The sequence below is a fragment of the Anolis carolinensis genome, unplaced genomic scaffold (assembly GCF_035594765.1).
Source record: "Anolis carolinensis isolate JA03-04 unplaced genomic scaffold, rAnoCar3.1.pri scaffold_27, whole genome shotgun sequence".
Taxonomy (NCBI): domain Eukaryota; kingdom Metazoa; phylum Chordata; class Lepidosauria; order Squamata; family Dactyloidae; genus Anolis; species Anolis carolinensis.
Genome location: NW_026943836.1, coordinates 569324 through 584482, shown reverse-complemented (window position 1 = coordinate 584482; position 15159 = coordinate 569324). Strand labels below are relative to the sequence as shown.

The following is a 15159-nucleotide window of genomic DNA, read 5'->3' as shown; positions in this document are numbered from 1 at the left end:
TGTCTCTGTCTCGGTTCTATGTGTTTATGGGCATTGAATGTTTGCCTTATATGTACATAATGTGATCCGCCCTGAGTCCCCTTCGGGGTGAGAAAGAAGGGCGGAATAGAAATACTGTAAATAAATAAATCAAACAAAAACAGTACATATAATCAATTAACACTATAAAAATACAACATTAAAATACATTATAACAATTAACACATATGCAAATTAGATCCATTTGTCCAAAAACCTCATGCTTCAGCCTTCAATCGGACCATGTCGATGTTATTGTATTACTCATTAAAAGCTTTTTTCTCAGGAGGAGGTGGTGATTTACAGTATCATATGCTGCTGACAGATTAAAATCTATATACAGTAGAGTCTCACTTATCCAACCTAAACGGGCCGGCAGAACGTTGGATAAGCAAATATGTTGGATAATAAGGAGAGATTAAGAAAAAGCCCATTAAACATAAAAATAGGTTATGATTTTACAAATTAAGCACCAAAACATCATGTTATACAACAAATTTGACAGAAAAAAGTAGTTCATTATACATTAATGCTATGTAGTAATTACTGTATTTACGAATTTAGCACCAAAATATCATGATATATTGAAAACATTGACTACAAAAATGTGTTGGATAATCCGGAACGTTGGATAAGCGAGTGTTGGATAAGTGAGACTCTACTGTATATAAAAGAGTGATGGAATCAGGGCACCGGACAAAACAACAAAACTACAGGCCCCCCAACCTTGAAATTTGACAACACAATCCATCATCCACGGCTCTAGGTTGATACAACAAAAACAAAAGAAAAATAAAGTCCTAATTAGAGGGAGAGCAATAATTGTTTTTATCCAATTGCTGCCAGTTAGAAGGCTAAGCTCCGCACATAGACCCCCTCTATCCTCACCACTTTCACAGTACACAAACAGTCAAATGCATACTAAACATAAAGACAACCATACAACACACATTCACTACCTCAACAATTTCTCACCAACACTACCAGACAACACCACAGCAACGCGTGGCCGGGCACAGCTAGTTGTAGTTAAAATGGCATAAAATTCTTTAGAGGCACCCTTAGCTGTGCTTCGGTTTGTATTTATTTCAAGCCACTTTGGTCCCATAACAAAACGAGGTGAATGTGTGCAAACAAGATACATAAATTCATTGGGTTTGGCGCTGGTAAGAGTCCTGCTGCCCTTCCATTTAGGAGACTAGATCTCCCACAAAAAAAGCTGCTTCAGCAGGACCCGAAGAACGGTCCTGGTTGTGCAATCCGGGCGGGCCCTGTGTGACTCGTTCAACCACATCCGACCCGGATTCCTCCGTGAATCACCCCGTCCACAGACCCACAAAGACGTCCTCCCCCCGGCATGGATTTCACAATGACCCGTCTGGCGAAAGAGAGGGCACGCTGATCAGATTTGGGAAGGAGTGCCAGAGGGCAGGATCAGGATCCAAAAGGATCTTCACAGATAATAATATACTTTTTATAGTCCGCTCTATCTTCCAGAGCCGATTACAGAACACACATACATGGTGTGCCATCGCTCTTAGTGAAAAAGGCATGGACGTGACATCTTTCCCCAGGGGATTGCTTCTTGCCCTCCTTTAGGGAAACTGGAACTCCCAAGGACCAAAACACTGGAGATAACTCAAAACTGGTTTTATTGTTCACAAAAGGTTATCCCAATAAGCTGGAAGTTTCAAAGGGGTAAAGGAAAATATACGTTACAGTCTTTGGTTGTTTTAAGTCCAAGGAGCTCTGTAGCTGAGAAGCTTTTCCAGGTCCCTCTTTCTCAATGGCTGTGAATGACGGAGCAAACCTCAGCCTCAGTCCAAATGGCCTATGTTTGAAGACACTGTCTTCCTCTGATGCCAAAGAACTGATTTGAAGGCGCTTGAGACTCCTCAACGTCATCCAGGTTGACCCTGAACATGAAGCATAAGTCTCAAGGGTAAGAACCTCAGAATTGGTGCTGAGAGGTAACTTAATCAAGGGCTTTTAGAGCCAAGTCCCTCTCTCACGTCCATCTGGTAGAAAGCTTGATGGTGGAATGAAAAAAGGAAACACTTTCCTTCTCCAGGAAAAGGTGGAGCCAAACAATTGAGCTGAGGGAGCAAATAACTGGTGCAAACAACATTGATTGACAGCTATGAATAACCAATCAGTCCAACTATATTTACAGGGTAAAGGCAAAATCAGGCATGATACAACAATTCAAATCTTGCAACTTACAGTTTAACATATAGATGGCGCCACTAGTGCCATCACACATGGCAAACATTAGATGCTGTTATACAATTAACAAGGACAGACAAGACATAGACAGAGGGAAAGGCTGCTCCCATCTGGAGGCTGTGCTTTATTCTGGCCATGGAGAAGATACTATCGCTCAATTTTCCATGCCGAGGAGCTTTGTCGTCCTTAGGCATCCTCCCGATCAAATCACCAGCATGTCCTTATGGGCGCCTTTAATTATCTTCCCGCTTAAAGCAGTACCTATTTATCTACTCACATTTCTGTTTTTGATCTGTTAGGTGGACAGGGACTGGTGCTGACGTCGAGTGCTTACCCCTATCCGAGCTTGAACAGCCAACCTTTTGATCGGCAGGACTTTCTGCAGCATGGCGGTTTTACCCACGGTGCTAAACTTGACCTCAGAGAGCTGATCAGACAGAACTTACACAACGAACCTCAATAGGGAGAAATGTTTGGTGCGACACTTATGCAATAAAAACGAAATGCACAGATATAGGGCGGGTGAGACCTGGCTTGGACACAGTCCATATGAAAGGGGTCTAGGTCTCTTAGTGAACCATAATGAGCCAGTAGCGTGATGCAGCAGCAAAAACAATGCGATTCAGGGCTGCCTCAGGAGGAGTCTAGTGTCCAGATCGGGGAAGACATAGGCCCACTCTACTCTCCTTTGGCCAGGCCTCACCTGGAATAATAGCCCTGTGTCCAGTTCTGCGCAGAACAATGCAAGCGGGAGAAGGACAACCTGGAAGGTGTCCAGAGGAAGGTGACCAAAATGGCCAAAAGTCTGGAAACTATGAATCCCTTTGAGGAGTGGCCAAGAGAGCTGGGGATGTTCAGCTTGGAGAAGGGGAGGCTGAGGGAATAGTGCCATGCTTAAATATCTTGAGGAGAATTGGGCAAGTGTGTCCTATCTATCTTCTGCTGCTGTGGCTTCTCCATGGCTGGCCAAGGTCTGCCACTGGCCAGGTTGAGCCCATTGGCTGCACTCGACCGCCACCTCCTGACCAACTCCAGATATTGCAGCCATAGTCTTGGCATGCCTTCAAGTCTTTTCAGCTTTCAGTATCTTAGGGTCACCTTAACCTTGTATCTCTAGCTAAAGAAGACTCCTCTGACTCGCTGCTCAAGCCACCTGGGACTTGTTGCTTCCCTGCTAGCCTGCGGCCTTTCTAACAGTTCAGAGCCTTCAACATTTCCTTGGTCAGCCTGCATAAACCCAAATCCCCCCTCATCATCAGACTGAAGCACAACAAAACCTTGGTGACCCTTTTCTTCAACTGGTGAGCTTTTTATTTTGGAATCAGGGAAATTTCTAATTGCTTCTTGTGGCTCGCCAGTCTTTGCAGATCCTAGCAGCCTTTGGGAAGTCCGACTGTTTCCAGCTGAAGGATCCCTCCTGCTTTCTGCAGGTCCTATCTGCAGCAGGACCCCCTAAATTCTTGCTCGGTATCACCCTTACATCTGTCTTTGATGCATTTGGGGCTGAATTGACTCTCCTGTACGAAATGGGAGTATCTGATCCTGGGGCCAAAACGATTTTCCCCAGTCTTTGGGGAGAAAGGGAAGAATCTCATGGCAAAATCATTGTCAAGAAAACAAGGTATTGAATGCAAGGGATCTTACCTCTGGTCAGCCAGCAGAGAGCACCAGAGGACATACGTTGTGTGGTGGGGAGCTCCTTCCCTGAACAAGAATGGAGATCTTGGGGCACATCTGCACTATAGAACGGATGCCGTTCAACCCCACTTGGGTTACCATGGCTCGAGACATGAGAAAAGCCTCCCAGCTAACACATCCCTGCGTCCCCTGGGCCATGTCTCTGTATGTAAGGATATGTGACAAAATAAGATCAGGGGGCAGAGGACTCTTACAAGTCAAACAAGCAGTCAAAGAAGAAGAACATGCCCTGGCAGAATATGTCAAGCAAAGTGAAGAACCTGCTTTGATTGAAGTCAAAAATCAGAAACTCCTCAAAGCACAGCAGACAAAAAACCAGTACAAGAAAACAGCACTACAAACTAGAGCTGACAGCTGGCACAACAAAACACTGCATGGAAAGTTCCTTGACAAAATTGAAGGAAAAGCTGATAAGGAGAAGACCTGGCTCTGGCTCACGAATGGGACCCTGAAGAAGGAGACAGAAGGCCTGATCCTTGCAGCCCAGGAGCAAGACATCAGGACAAAGGCAATTAAGGCCAAGATCGAAAAATCAGCTGATGACCCAAAATGCAGACTGTGCAAGGAAACCGACGAAACCATTGATCATATCCTCAGCTGCTGTAAGAAAATTGCACAGACAGACTACAAACAGAGGCACAACTCTGTGGCCCAAATGATTCATTGGAACTTATGCCTCAAGTACCACCTCCCAGCAGTAAAGAACTGGTGGGATCACAAACCTGCAAAAGTATTGGAAAATGAGCACGCAAAGATACTGTGGGACTTCCGGATCCAGACTGACAAAGTTCTGGAACACAACACACCAGACATCACAGTTGCGGAAAAGAACAAGGTTTGGATCATTGATGTTGCCATCCCAGGTGACAGTCGCATTGACGAAAAACAACAGGAAAAACTCAGCCGCTCTCAGGACCTCAAGATTGAACTTCAAAGACTCTGGCAGAAACCAGTGCAGGTGGTCCCGGTGGTGATGGGCACACTGGGTGCCGTGCCAAAAGATCTCAGCCGGCATTTGGAAACAATAGACATTGACAAAATCACGATCTGCCAACTGCAAAAGGCCACCTTACTGGAATCTGCACACATCATCAGAAAATACATCACAAACCTTTTTCTTTTCCACAACTGTGATGTCTGGTGTGTTGTGTTCCAGAACTTTGTCAGTCTGGATTCGGAAGTCCCACAGTATCTTTGCGTGCTCATTCTCCAATACTTTTGCAGGTTTGTGATCCCACCAGTTCTTTCCTGCTGGGAGGTGGTACTTGAGGCATAAGTTCCAATGAATCATTTGGGCCACATAGTTGTGCCTCTGTTTGTAGTCTGTCTGTGCGATTTTCTTACAGCGGCTGAGGATGTGATCAATGGTTTCGTCGGTTTCCTTGCACAGTCTGCATTTTGGGTCATCAGCTGATTTTTCGATCTTGGCCTTGATGGCCTTTGTCCTGATGTCTTGCTCCTGGGCTGCAAGGATCAGGCCTTCTGTCTCTTTCCTTCTTCAGGGTCCCATTCGTGAGCCAGAGCCAGGTCTTCTATTATTATTATTATTATTATTATTATTATTATTATTATTATTATTAATTGCCTTTGTCCTGATGTCTTGCTCCTGGGCTGCAAGGATCAGGCCTTCTGTCTCCTTCTTCAGGGTCCCATTCGTGAGCCAGAGCCAGGTCTTCTATTATTATTATTATTATTATTATTATTATTAATGGCCTTTGTCCTGATGTCTTGCTCCTGGGCTGCAAGGATCAGGCCTTCTGTCTCCTCCTTCAGGGTCCCATTCGTGAGCCAGAGCCAGGTCTTCTATTATTATTATTATTATTATTATTATTATTATTATTAATTGCCTTTGTCCTGATGTCTTGCTCCTGGGCTGCAAGGATCAGGCCTTCTGTCTCCTTCTTCAGGGTCCCATTTGTGAGCCAGAGCCAGGTCTTCTATTATTATTATTATTATTATTATTATTATTATTATTATTAATGGCCTTTGTCCTGATGTCTTGCTCCTGGGCTGCAAGGATCAGGCCTTCTGTCTCTTTCCTTCTTCAGGGTCCCATTCGTGAGCCAGAGCCAGGTCTTCTATTATTATTATTATTATTATTATTATTATTATTATTATTATTAATTCCCTTTGTTCTGATGTCTTGCTCCTGGGCTGCAAGGATCAGGCCTTCTGTCTCCTTCTTCAGGGTCCCATTCGTGAGCCAGAGCCAGGTCTTCTATTATTATTATTATTATTATTATTATTATTATTATTAATTGCCTTTGTCCTGATGTCTTGCTCCTGGGCTGCAAGGATCAGGCCTTCTGTCTCCTTCTTCAGGGTCCCATTCGTGAGCCAGAGCCAGGTCTTCTATTATTATTATTATTATTATTATTATTATTATTAATTGCCTTTGTCCTGATGTCTTGCTCCTGGGCTGCAAGGATCAGGCCTTCTGTCTCCTTCTTCAGGGTCCCATTCGTGAGCCAGAGCCAGGTCTTCTATTATTATTATTATTATTATTATTATTATTATTATTATTATTAATGGCCTTTGTCCTGATGTCTTGCTCCTGGGCTGCAAGGATCAGGCCTTCTGTCTCCTTCTTCAGTGTCTTCTCCTTATCAGCTTTTCCTTCCCTTTTGTCAAGGAACTTTCCATGCAGTGTTTTGTTGTGACAGCTGCCAGCTCTAGTTTGTAGTGCGGCTTTCTTGTACTGGTTTTTTGTCTACTGTTTTATTATTATTATTATTATTATTATTATTATTATTATTATTATTATTATTACAGTATTATTATTATTATTTATTCGTTTCTATCCCGCTTTTCTCCCGTGGGTGGGATTCAAAGCGGCCCCCTCTTCTCTCCCCAAATCTATGCTTTGGGCCCTTTAACACCCCATTGGTGCCAATGCTATTGTCAACTGGGTGCTGAGGCTGAGCCAAGCCTGGCTTAAGTGTCCTTGGCACAGAGAAGTGTGTGTGTGTGTGTGTGTGTGTGTGTGTGTGTGTCCTCCCATTGGTGCCACTCTGGCTGGGCATCCCTCTTTCTCTGGAGGCCGGCCATGTTGCTTCTGCCCACATTGCGATGCCAGTGGCGCAGAAACATCCCCGGCTTCTTTTCCGATCCGACTCCCACATGAAGAAGGACGAGGGGGCGAAATACACACAGACCCCAAATTTTTTTTTGGGGGGGGGGGGGGTCATGGAGCTGGGAAAGTGTGTTGACTGAACATGGCATTGGGTTGCTGTGACTTTTTCCGGGCGTTCTGGAAAACATGTTCCAGTAGCATTCTCTCCTGACGTTTCGCCCACATCTACGGAAGGCATCCTCAGAGGTTGTCAGGTCTGATGGAAACCAGGCATCTCCAGGGTGGGAGAACGAGAGAACTCTTGTCTGCTAATGTTGCAATTCATCGCCTTGATTAGCACTGAAAGGCCTTGCTTGATTCCTGCCTGGGGGGGGGGGTGGGAATCCTTTGTTTGGAGGGAGGTGTTAGTTGGCCCTGATTGTTTCCTTTCATGCCTGGAATAAAGAACAGAACTCAGAAAACAGGGGAATTTTAGTCAGTAAACAATCAGGGCCAGCTAACACCTCCCAACAAAGGATTCTCCCTTCCCCCCAGGCAGGAAGCAGCCAGGCCTTGAAGCTGCGAGGCTTTTCAGTGCTAATCAAGTTGATTAATTGCAACATTTAACAGACAAGAGCAATTTGGGGGCGGGGGGCACGGAGCTGGGAAAGTGTGTTGACTGAACATGGCATTGGGTTGCTGTGACTTTTTCCGGGCGTTCTGGAAAACATGTCCCAGTAGCATTCTCTCCTGACGTTTCGCCTACATCTACGGAAGGCATCCTCAGAGGTTGTGAGGTTTGTTGGAAAGAACTCTTGTCTGTTAATGTTGCAATTAATCGCTTTGATTAGCACTGAAAGGCCTTGCTTGATTCCTGCCTGGGGTGTGGGGGTGTGGGTGGGAATCCTTTGTTTGGAGGGAGGTGTTAGTTGGCCCTGATTGTTTCCTTTCATGCCTGGAATAAAGAACAGCGCTCAGAAAACAGGGGAATCCTAGACAGTAAACAATCAGGGCCAGCTAACACCTCCCAACAAAGGATTTCCCCCTCTCCTCCCCCCCCCCCAGGCAGGAAGCAGCCAGGCCTTGAAGCTGCGAGGCTTTTCAGTGCTAATCAAGTTGATTAATTGCAACATTTAACAGACAAGAGCAATTTGGGGGCGGGGGGCACGGAGCTGGGAAAGTGTGTTGACTGAACATGGCATTGGGTTGCTGTGACTTTTTCCGGGCGTTCTGGAAAACATGTCCCAGTAGCATTCTCTCCTGACGTTTCGCCCACATCTACGGAAGGCATCCTCAGAGGTTGTCAGGTCTGATGGAAACCAGGCATCTCCAGGGTGGGAGAACGAGAGAACTCTTGTCTGCTAATGTTGCAATTCATCGCCTTGATTAGCACTGAAAGGCCTTGCTTGATTCCTGCCTGGGGTGGGGGGTGGGAATCCTTTGTTTGGAGGGAGGTGTTAGTTGGCCCTGATTGTTTCCTTTCATGCCTGGAATAAAGAACAGCACTCAGAAAACAGGGGAATCCTAGACAGTAAACAATCAGGGCCAGCTAACACCTCCCAACAAAGGATTCTCCCTTCCCCCCAGGCAGGAAGCAGGCAGGCCTTGAAGCTGCAGGGCTTTTCAGTGCTAATCAAGGTGATTAATTGTAACATTAACAGACATCATTCCACAGATAGATAGATAGATAGATATAAACCCCACTTGACTCGTTTCCAACAAACCTCACAACCTCTGAAGATGCCTGTCATAGATGCCTGTGAAGCTGGCGCAGAAGGGGCGTGGCTCCTTTCGCCCCGCCCCTCCTCGAGGAGACGGGTGAAAAGAGGAAGAAGTGGGCGTGACACTGTTTGCTCCGCCCCTCAAAGAACAGACAATGTAAATAGAGGGGAAAAGTGGGCGTGACTCGGTTTGCCCCGCCCCCTGCGCCTACAAAGCGCAATAAGAGGCGGATAGGGGCGTGGTCTCAGTGTGTTCCCGCCCCTTGCGTGACTCCTCCCTCCAAGGCGAGGCTTTGCCTGGGAAGCCCCATGAGAGGCGGGAAGGGGCGTGGTCTGTTTTCGTCCCGCCCTTCAAAGGAGAAAATATGAGCGGGAAGAAGGGGCGTGGCTCTGTTTACCCCGCCCCTCAAGAAACAGAATATGAGTATTCTTTTGCCCCGCCCCCTGCGCCTGGAAAACCCAATGAGAGACGGAGAGGGGCGTGGCTCAGGATTGGGTAAAAGGAGAGGCGTGGCTTTTGTCGCCCCGCCCCTCAAAGAAGAGAGATATCAGTGGAGGTAGAAGGGGGCGTGACCTTGTTTGCCCCGCCCCTTTTCAATGGCTCCTCCCCTGCGGAGAAGAGAGACTGGGAGTGGAGGAAGAAGGGGGCGTGACTCTGTCTGCCCCGCCCCTGCGCCTGGGAAACATAATTCGATGCGCAAGGGGCGTGGTCTGCTTTCGCCCCGCCCTTCAAAGGAGAAAATATGAGTGGGAAGAAGGGGGCGTGGCTCCGTTTGTCCCGCCCCTCAATAAGAAGAGACTGCGAGGAAAAGGGGGCGTGGCTCTCTTGCCCAACCTCCTGAGCCTGGCAAATCGAATGAAAGATGAGAGGGGCGTGGTCACCTTAGGCCCCGCCCTTTATGTGGCTCCTCCCTCCAAGGCGAGGCTTTGCGCCTCCTTCATTAGCGGGACTCTGTCTGCCCCGCCCTTGCGCCTGGGAGGCCCAATGAGAGACGAGGAGGGGCGTGGCTTGATATATCCCCGCCCCTTACGTGGCTCATCCCTCCACTCTGTGCCCCGCCCTTGCGCCTGGGAGGCCCAATGAGAGACGAGGAGAGGCGTGGTTTGATATATCCCCGCCCCTTGCGTGGCTCCTCCCTCCAAGGCGAGACTGTCTGCCCCGCCCTTGCGCCTGGGAAGCCGAATGAGAGACGAGGAGGGGCGTGGCTTCCTCTATCCCCGCCCCTTGCGTGGCTCATCCTTCCAAGGCGAGACTCCCTTGCGCCTGGGACGCCCAATGAGAGACGCGGAGGGGCGTGGCTTCATGTATCACCGCCCCTTGCTTGGCTCCTCCCTCCACTCTGTGTCCCACTCTTGCGCCTGGGAGGCCCAATGAGAGACGCGGAGGGGCGTGGCTTGATATATCCCCGCCCCTTGCGTGGCTCCTCCCTCCACTCTGTGTCCCGCTCTTGCGCCTGGGACGCCCAATGAGAGACGCGGAGGGGCGTGGCTTCATGTATCCCCGCCCCTTGCTTGGCTCCTCCCTCCACTCTGTGTCCCACCCTTGCGCCTGGGACGCCCAATGAGAGAGGCGGAGGGGCGTGGCTTCCTCTATCCCCGCCCCTTGCGTGGCTCATCCTTCCAAGGCGAGACTCCCTTGCGCCTGGGACGCCCAATGAGAGACGAGGAGAGGCGTGGCTATATCTATCCCCGCCCCTTGCTTGGCTCCTCCCTCCACTCTGTGTCCCACTCTTGCGCCTGGGAAGCCCAATGAGAGACGAGGAGGGGCGTGGCTTCATCTATCCCCGCCCCTTGCGTGGCTCCTCCCTCCACTCTGTGCCCCGCCCTTGCGCCTGGGAAGCCGAATGAGAGACGAGGAGGGGCGTGGCTTGATCTATCCCCGCCCCTCGCGTGGCTCATCCTTCCAAGGCGAGACTCCCTTGCGCCTGGGACGCCCAATGAGAGACGAGGAGAGGCGTGGCTATATCTATCCCCGCCCCTTGCTTGGCTCCTCCCTCCACTCTGTGTCCCACCCTTGCGCCTGGGACGCCCAATGAGAGAGGCGGAGGGGCGTGGCTTCCTCTATCCCCGCCCCTTGCGTGGCTCATCCTTCCAAGGCGAGACTCCCTTGCGCCTGGGACGCCCAATGAGAGACGAGGAGAGGCGTGGCTATATCTATCCCCGCCCCTTGCTTGGCTCCTCCCTCCACTCTGTGTCCCACTCTTGCGCCTGGGAAGCCCAATGAGAGACGAGGAGGGGCGTGGCTTCATCTATCCCCGCCCCTTGCGTGGCTCCTCCCTCCACTCTGTGCCCCGCCCTTGCGCCTGGGAAGCCGAATGAGAGACGAGGAGGGGCGTGGCTTGATCTATCCCCGCCCCTCGCGTGGCTCATCCTTCCAAGGCGAGACTCCCTTGCGCCTGGGACGCCCAATGAGAGACGAGGAGGGGCGTGGCTTCATCTATCCCCGCCCCTTGCGTGGCTCCTCCCTCCACTCTGTGCCCCGCCCTTCCGCCTGGGAAGCCGAATGAGAGACGAGGAGGGGCGTGGCTTGATCTATCCCCGCCCCTCGCGTGGCTCATCCTTCCAAGGCGAGACTCCCTTGCGCCTGGGACGCCCAATGAGAGACGAGGAGAGGCGTGGCTTCATCTATCCCCGCCCCTTGCGTGGCTCCTCCCTCCACTCTGTGTCCCACCCTTGCGCCTGGGAAGCCCAATGAGAGACGAGGAGGGGCGTGGCTTCATCTATCCCCGCCCCTTGCGTGGCTCATCCTTCCAAGGCGAGACTCCCTTGCGCCTGGGAGGCCCAATGATTGACGCGGAGGGGCGTGGCTTGATATATTCCCGCCCCTTGCGTGGCTCCTCCCTCCACTCTGTGTCCCACTCTTGCGCCTGGGAGGCCCAATGAGAGACGCGGAGGGGCGTGGCTTGATCTATCCCCGCCCCTTGCGTGGCTCCTCCCTCCCTGCGCGGCGCTCATTCGTGTCCTGACCGCGGGAGAGGAAGGATCGTCCGGGGATGCGCGAGGCGGAGGCGGAGGCGGGCGCGGGCGAGGGCGCGGCGCGGTGATGCCTGCTCCGGGGACGGGCGGCGGGGGCGGCGGGGGCGGGGAGGCGCTGCGGGTGGTGGCGCGGTGCCGCGGCCTGTCCCGGCGCGAGGCGTCCCAGGGCGCGGAGCGGGCCGTGTTCCTGGACCGGGCGCAGGGGCAGGTGCTGCTGCGGGCCTCCCCGGGCGACCCGGCGGCGCTGAAGAGCTTCTCCCTGGACGGCGTGTTCGGGGGCGGCGGGGGCGAGGAGGGCGCGCTGTTCGCGGCGGCGGCGGCGCCCGTGGTGGAGGCGGCGCTGGGCGGCGTCAACGGGACCTTGCTGTGCTACGGGCAGAGCGGCTCCGGCAAGACCTTCTCGCTCTTCGGGCCCGGCGGGGACGGCGAAGAGGGCGCGGATGAGGATGCGGAGATCGCAGAAGGGGAGTCAGAAGACACTGAAAGTCTTTCGGATCCCGTGCCCTGCCGGGGCTTGCTCCCTCTGGCGGCCGAGCTGCTCTTCGCCCGCATCGCCGGGGCCGCCCCGGAGCAGCGCTTCCTCGTCCGCGCCTCCTTCCTGGAGGTCTACCTGGAGGAGGTGCGCGACCTTCTCGCCCCGCCAGGTTCGGGTCTCGGCTCGTCGCCGCGGCGGCTGGAGCTCAAGGAGAGCCCCGAACGAGGCGTGTACCTCAAGGACCTCTCCGCCTTCGTGACGAAAGATGCCGCCGAGCTGCGCCACGTCCTGCGCTTAGGCCAGCGCTGTCGTGCCCGCGGGGCCACCGCCGTCAACCCCCGCAGCTCCCGCTCGCACGCCGTGGTGCTCCTCACCATCGAGTGCAGCCAGGACGGCGAGGCCGAGCCGGTCCGCGTGGGCAAGCTGCACCTCGTAGACCTGGCCGGTGGGGAGAGGCAAGGACGAGGCGGAGGTGTCGGAGTCGGTGTCGTCGGCGGAGGTCGGGAGGCGGCACGCATCAACCTGTCGCTGTCGGCGCTGGGGCACGTCATCTGGGCGCTGGCGGAGGGGCGGTGCCGCACCCACGTGCCCTACCGGGACTCCAAGCTGACGCGGCTGCTGCAGGACTCGCTGGGGGGCTCGGCGCGCACCGCCCTGCTGGCCACGCTCAGCCCGGCCTCGCTCTGCCTGGAGGAGAGCCTCTCCACGCTGCGCTTCGCCGGGAGGGCCAAGCGCGTCCGCAACCGGCCCCGCGTCAACGAGGACCCCAAGGACGCCCTCCTGCGGGAGTTCCGCGCTGAGGTGGCCCGGCTCAAGGCCCAGCTGCAGAAGAGGGGCATGCTGGGAGGTGGCGGCGGACTCAAGCACCGGCACCACCACCGGCAGAGGAAGAAGGGCCCCGGCGGGGTGGACAACGAGGAGGACGAGACCGAGGACGACGACGATGACAACAACAACAACAACAATAGCCGGGACGGGACATCTCCACAACAGCAGCGGGAAGAGGACGGGCGGCTCCTGGAGAAGAAGGTGGAGGGCTACCTCAAGGCCCAGAAGGAGCGGCTGGAGCAGGAGAAGGCCGCCATCCAGGACGACCGCAGCCTGGTCAGCGAGGAGAAGGCCCGGCTCCTGGAGGAGAAGGAGAGCATGCTGGGCGAGCTGCGCAAGGAGCGGCAGGCCACCGAGCACCTGGCCGCCAAGTACAAGGTGAGGCGGTCAGAAATGTTTATACAAAAAATGTGAGTCAAGCACAGAAAGTGTTCAATGGAAGCAATGACTCAGGAAAAGCTGCAGCTCAATATAAGCAGGTGTGCCTGTAGCTTAGTAGGCCTCAGTGTGAGGAGGGCCTCAGTGTGAGAAAGGCTTCAGTGTGAGGAAGACTTCATTGTGAGAAAGCTTCAATGTGAGAAGGCCTCAGTGTGAGAAGGCCTCACTGTGAGGAGGGCCCCAGTGTGAGCAGGGCCTCAGTGTGAGGAAGGCTTCAGTGTGAGGAGGGTCTCAGTGTAAGTAGTGCCTCAGTGCAAGGAAGGCCTCAATGTGTGGAGGGCCTCAGTGTGAGGAAGGCTTCAGTGTAAGAAGGGCCTCAGTGTGAGAAGGGCCTCAGTGTGAGAAGGGCCTCAGTGTGAGGAAGGATTCAGTGTGAGGAGGGTCTCAGTGTGAGTAGTGCCTCAGTGTGAGGAAGGCCTCAGTGTGAGGAAGGCTTCAGTGTGAGAAGGCCTCATTTTGAGGAAGGCTTCAATGTGAGAAGGCCTCAGTGTGAGGAGGGTCTCAGTGTGAGGAGGGCCTCAGTGTGAGGAAGGCTTCAGTGTGAGAAAGGCTTCAGTGTGAGAAGGCCTCAGTGTGAGAGGGCCTCAGTGCGAGGAGGGCTTTAGTATGAGGAAGGCTTCAATGTGAGGAGGGCTTCAGTGTGAGGAAGGCTTCAATGTGAAAAGGCCTCAGTGTGAGCGGGGCCTCAGTGTGAGAAGGCCCTAGGTCGAAGGCCTTGTGAGACAAGTTCTAGTGTCAGAGCTAATGTGTGAAGCTCCTGTGTGAGTTTGGTGTGAGAGGAGGCTCTGTGAGGGTGAAACTGTTTATCTGCATGAGAGAAAAGCACATGGTCAATGTAAAGAAGGAAATATAAAGAACTTTATTTGTGTTATGGAAACCTTGTTTTTGTAAATAGTGCAACCATATTATTTTACTACAAAGGCAAACCTCCTAAAGGAAGAGATAACATTGGTCTGTGTGTTTTTGTTCTTTTTATCACTTTTGGCTACTGGTGCTGCTAATAAGTTGCTCTGCTATGCGTTTATGGGGAGGGTCTTTTATGAATAAGCCCACTCGCTCAACAGAGGTGCCTCCCAAAGGCCCACCAATAGGACCCTCGGACCCCCACCCCAAGGAGGCAGGCCCTCGGCCTGGTTGTAGGCTGTGTTCATGGACCACGTCCTAGGGAAAGCTACCCTAAAACACAAATAGGAAAGTTAAAGTTGAGAATTAGCTCACAGCATGCAGAGCGTGAAGTGCCGTTGGGTGTGGCTGCGAAGAATTCAGAGCTTAGGCAGGCAAAGATGCAGAATAGTAAAGAATAACAGCATTTCTTAATAGTAAACAACTAGGCCTGGGCTACTCTAACACCCATCTCTTCTAAGGCTTCAAAGAGAGGTGGGGAGGACACACCGATCACTACATCTCTGTGACACTCACTCAGAGAGAGTGATCTCAAAGCACGCAGCACATGCGCAGATGTAAGAAAATGAAGTCAAAGTTAAGGCTCGGCCAGGAGTGAGAGAGGCTGGACACATGCTGGGTGGGGTGGGCCCGGGAGCGGGAGGGCCAGGGTCCTCAGGTTGTTCTCCCGTCATAAGGACGGGACTGCTCACCCCATACTTATGCTCGGAGAACGGCAAGACCTGTGGCGACTGCCCCGATCCCCTTCACCCGGGGTCTCCTCTTCGCATTATGCCAGAAGGAGGATGAGACACGTAGTGGCTGAGAGCGCTACAGAGGGCTCT

The 15159-nt window shown here is 52.5% G+C and overlaps 1 protein-coding gene across 4 annotated transcripts in view; it reads left to right on the top strand.

Annotated features, from left to right (window-relative positions):
• The first annotated feature begins 11615 nt into the window (after positions 1–11615).
• Positions 11616–15159, top strand: part of kif3c (kinesin family member 3C) — an 88251-nt gene continuing 84707 nt past the window's right edge. For all 4 annotated transcript variants that reach the window (XM_062966683.1, XM_062966682.1, XM_062966681.1 and 1 more), the window contains exon 1: positions 11616–13372. In XM_062966683.1, coding sequence (XP_062822753.1) covers positions 11759–13372 — 1614 coding nt within the window. In that variant the 5' untranslated portion in view covers positions 11616–11758. The remainder of the gene's footprint in view (positions 13373–15159) is intronic.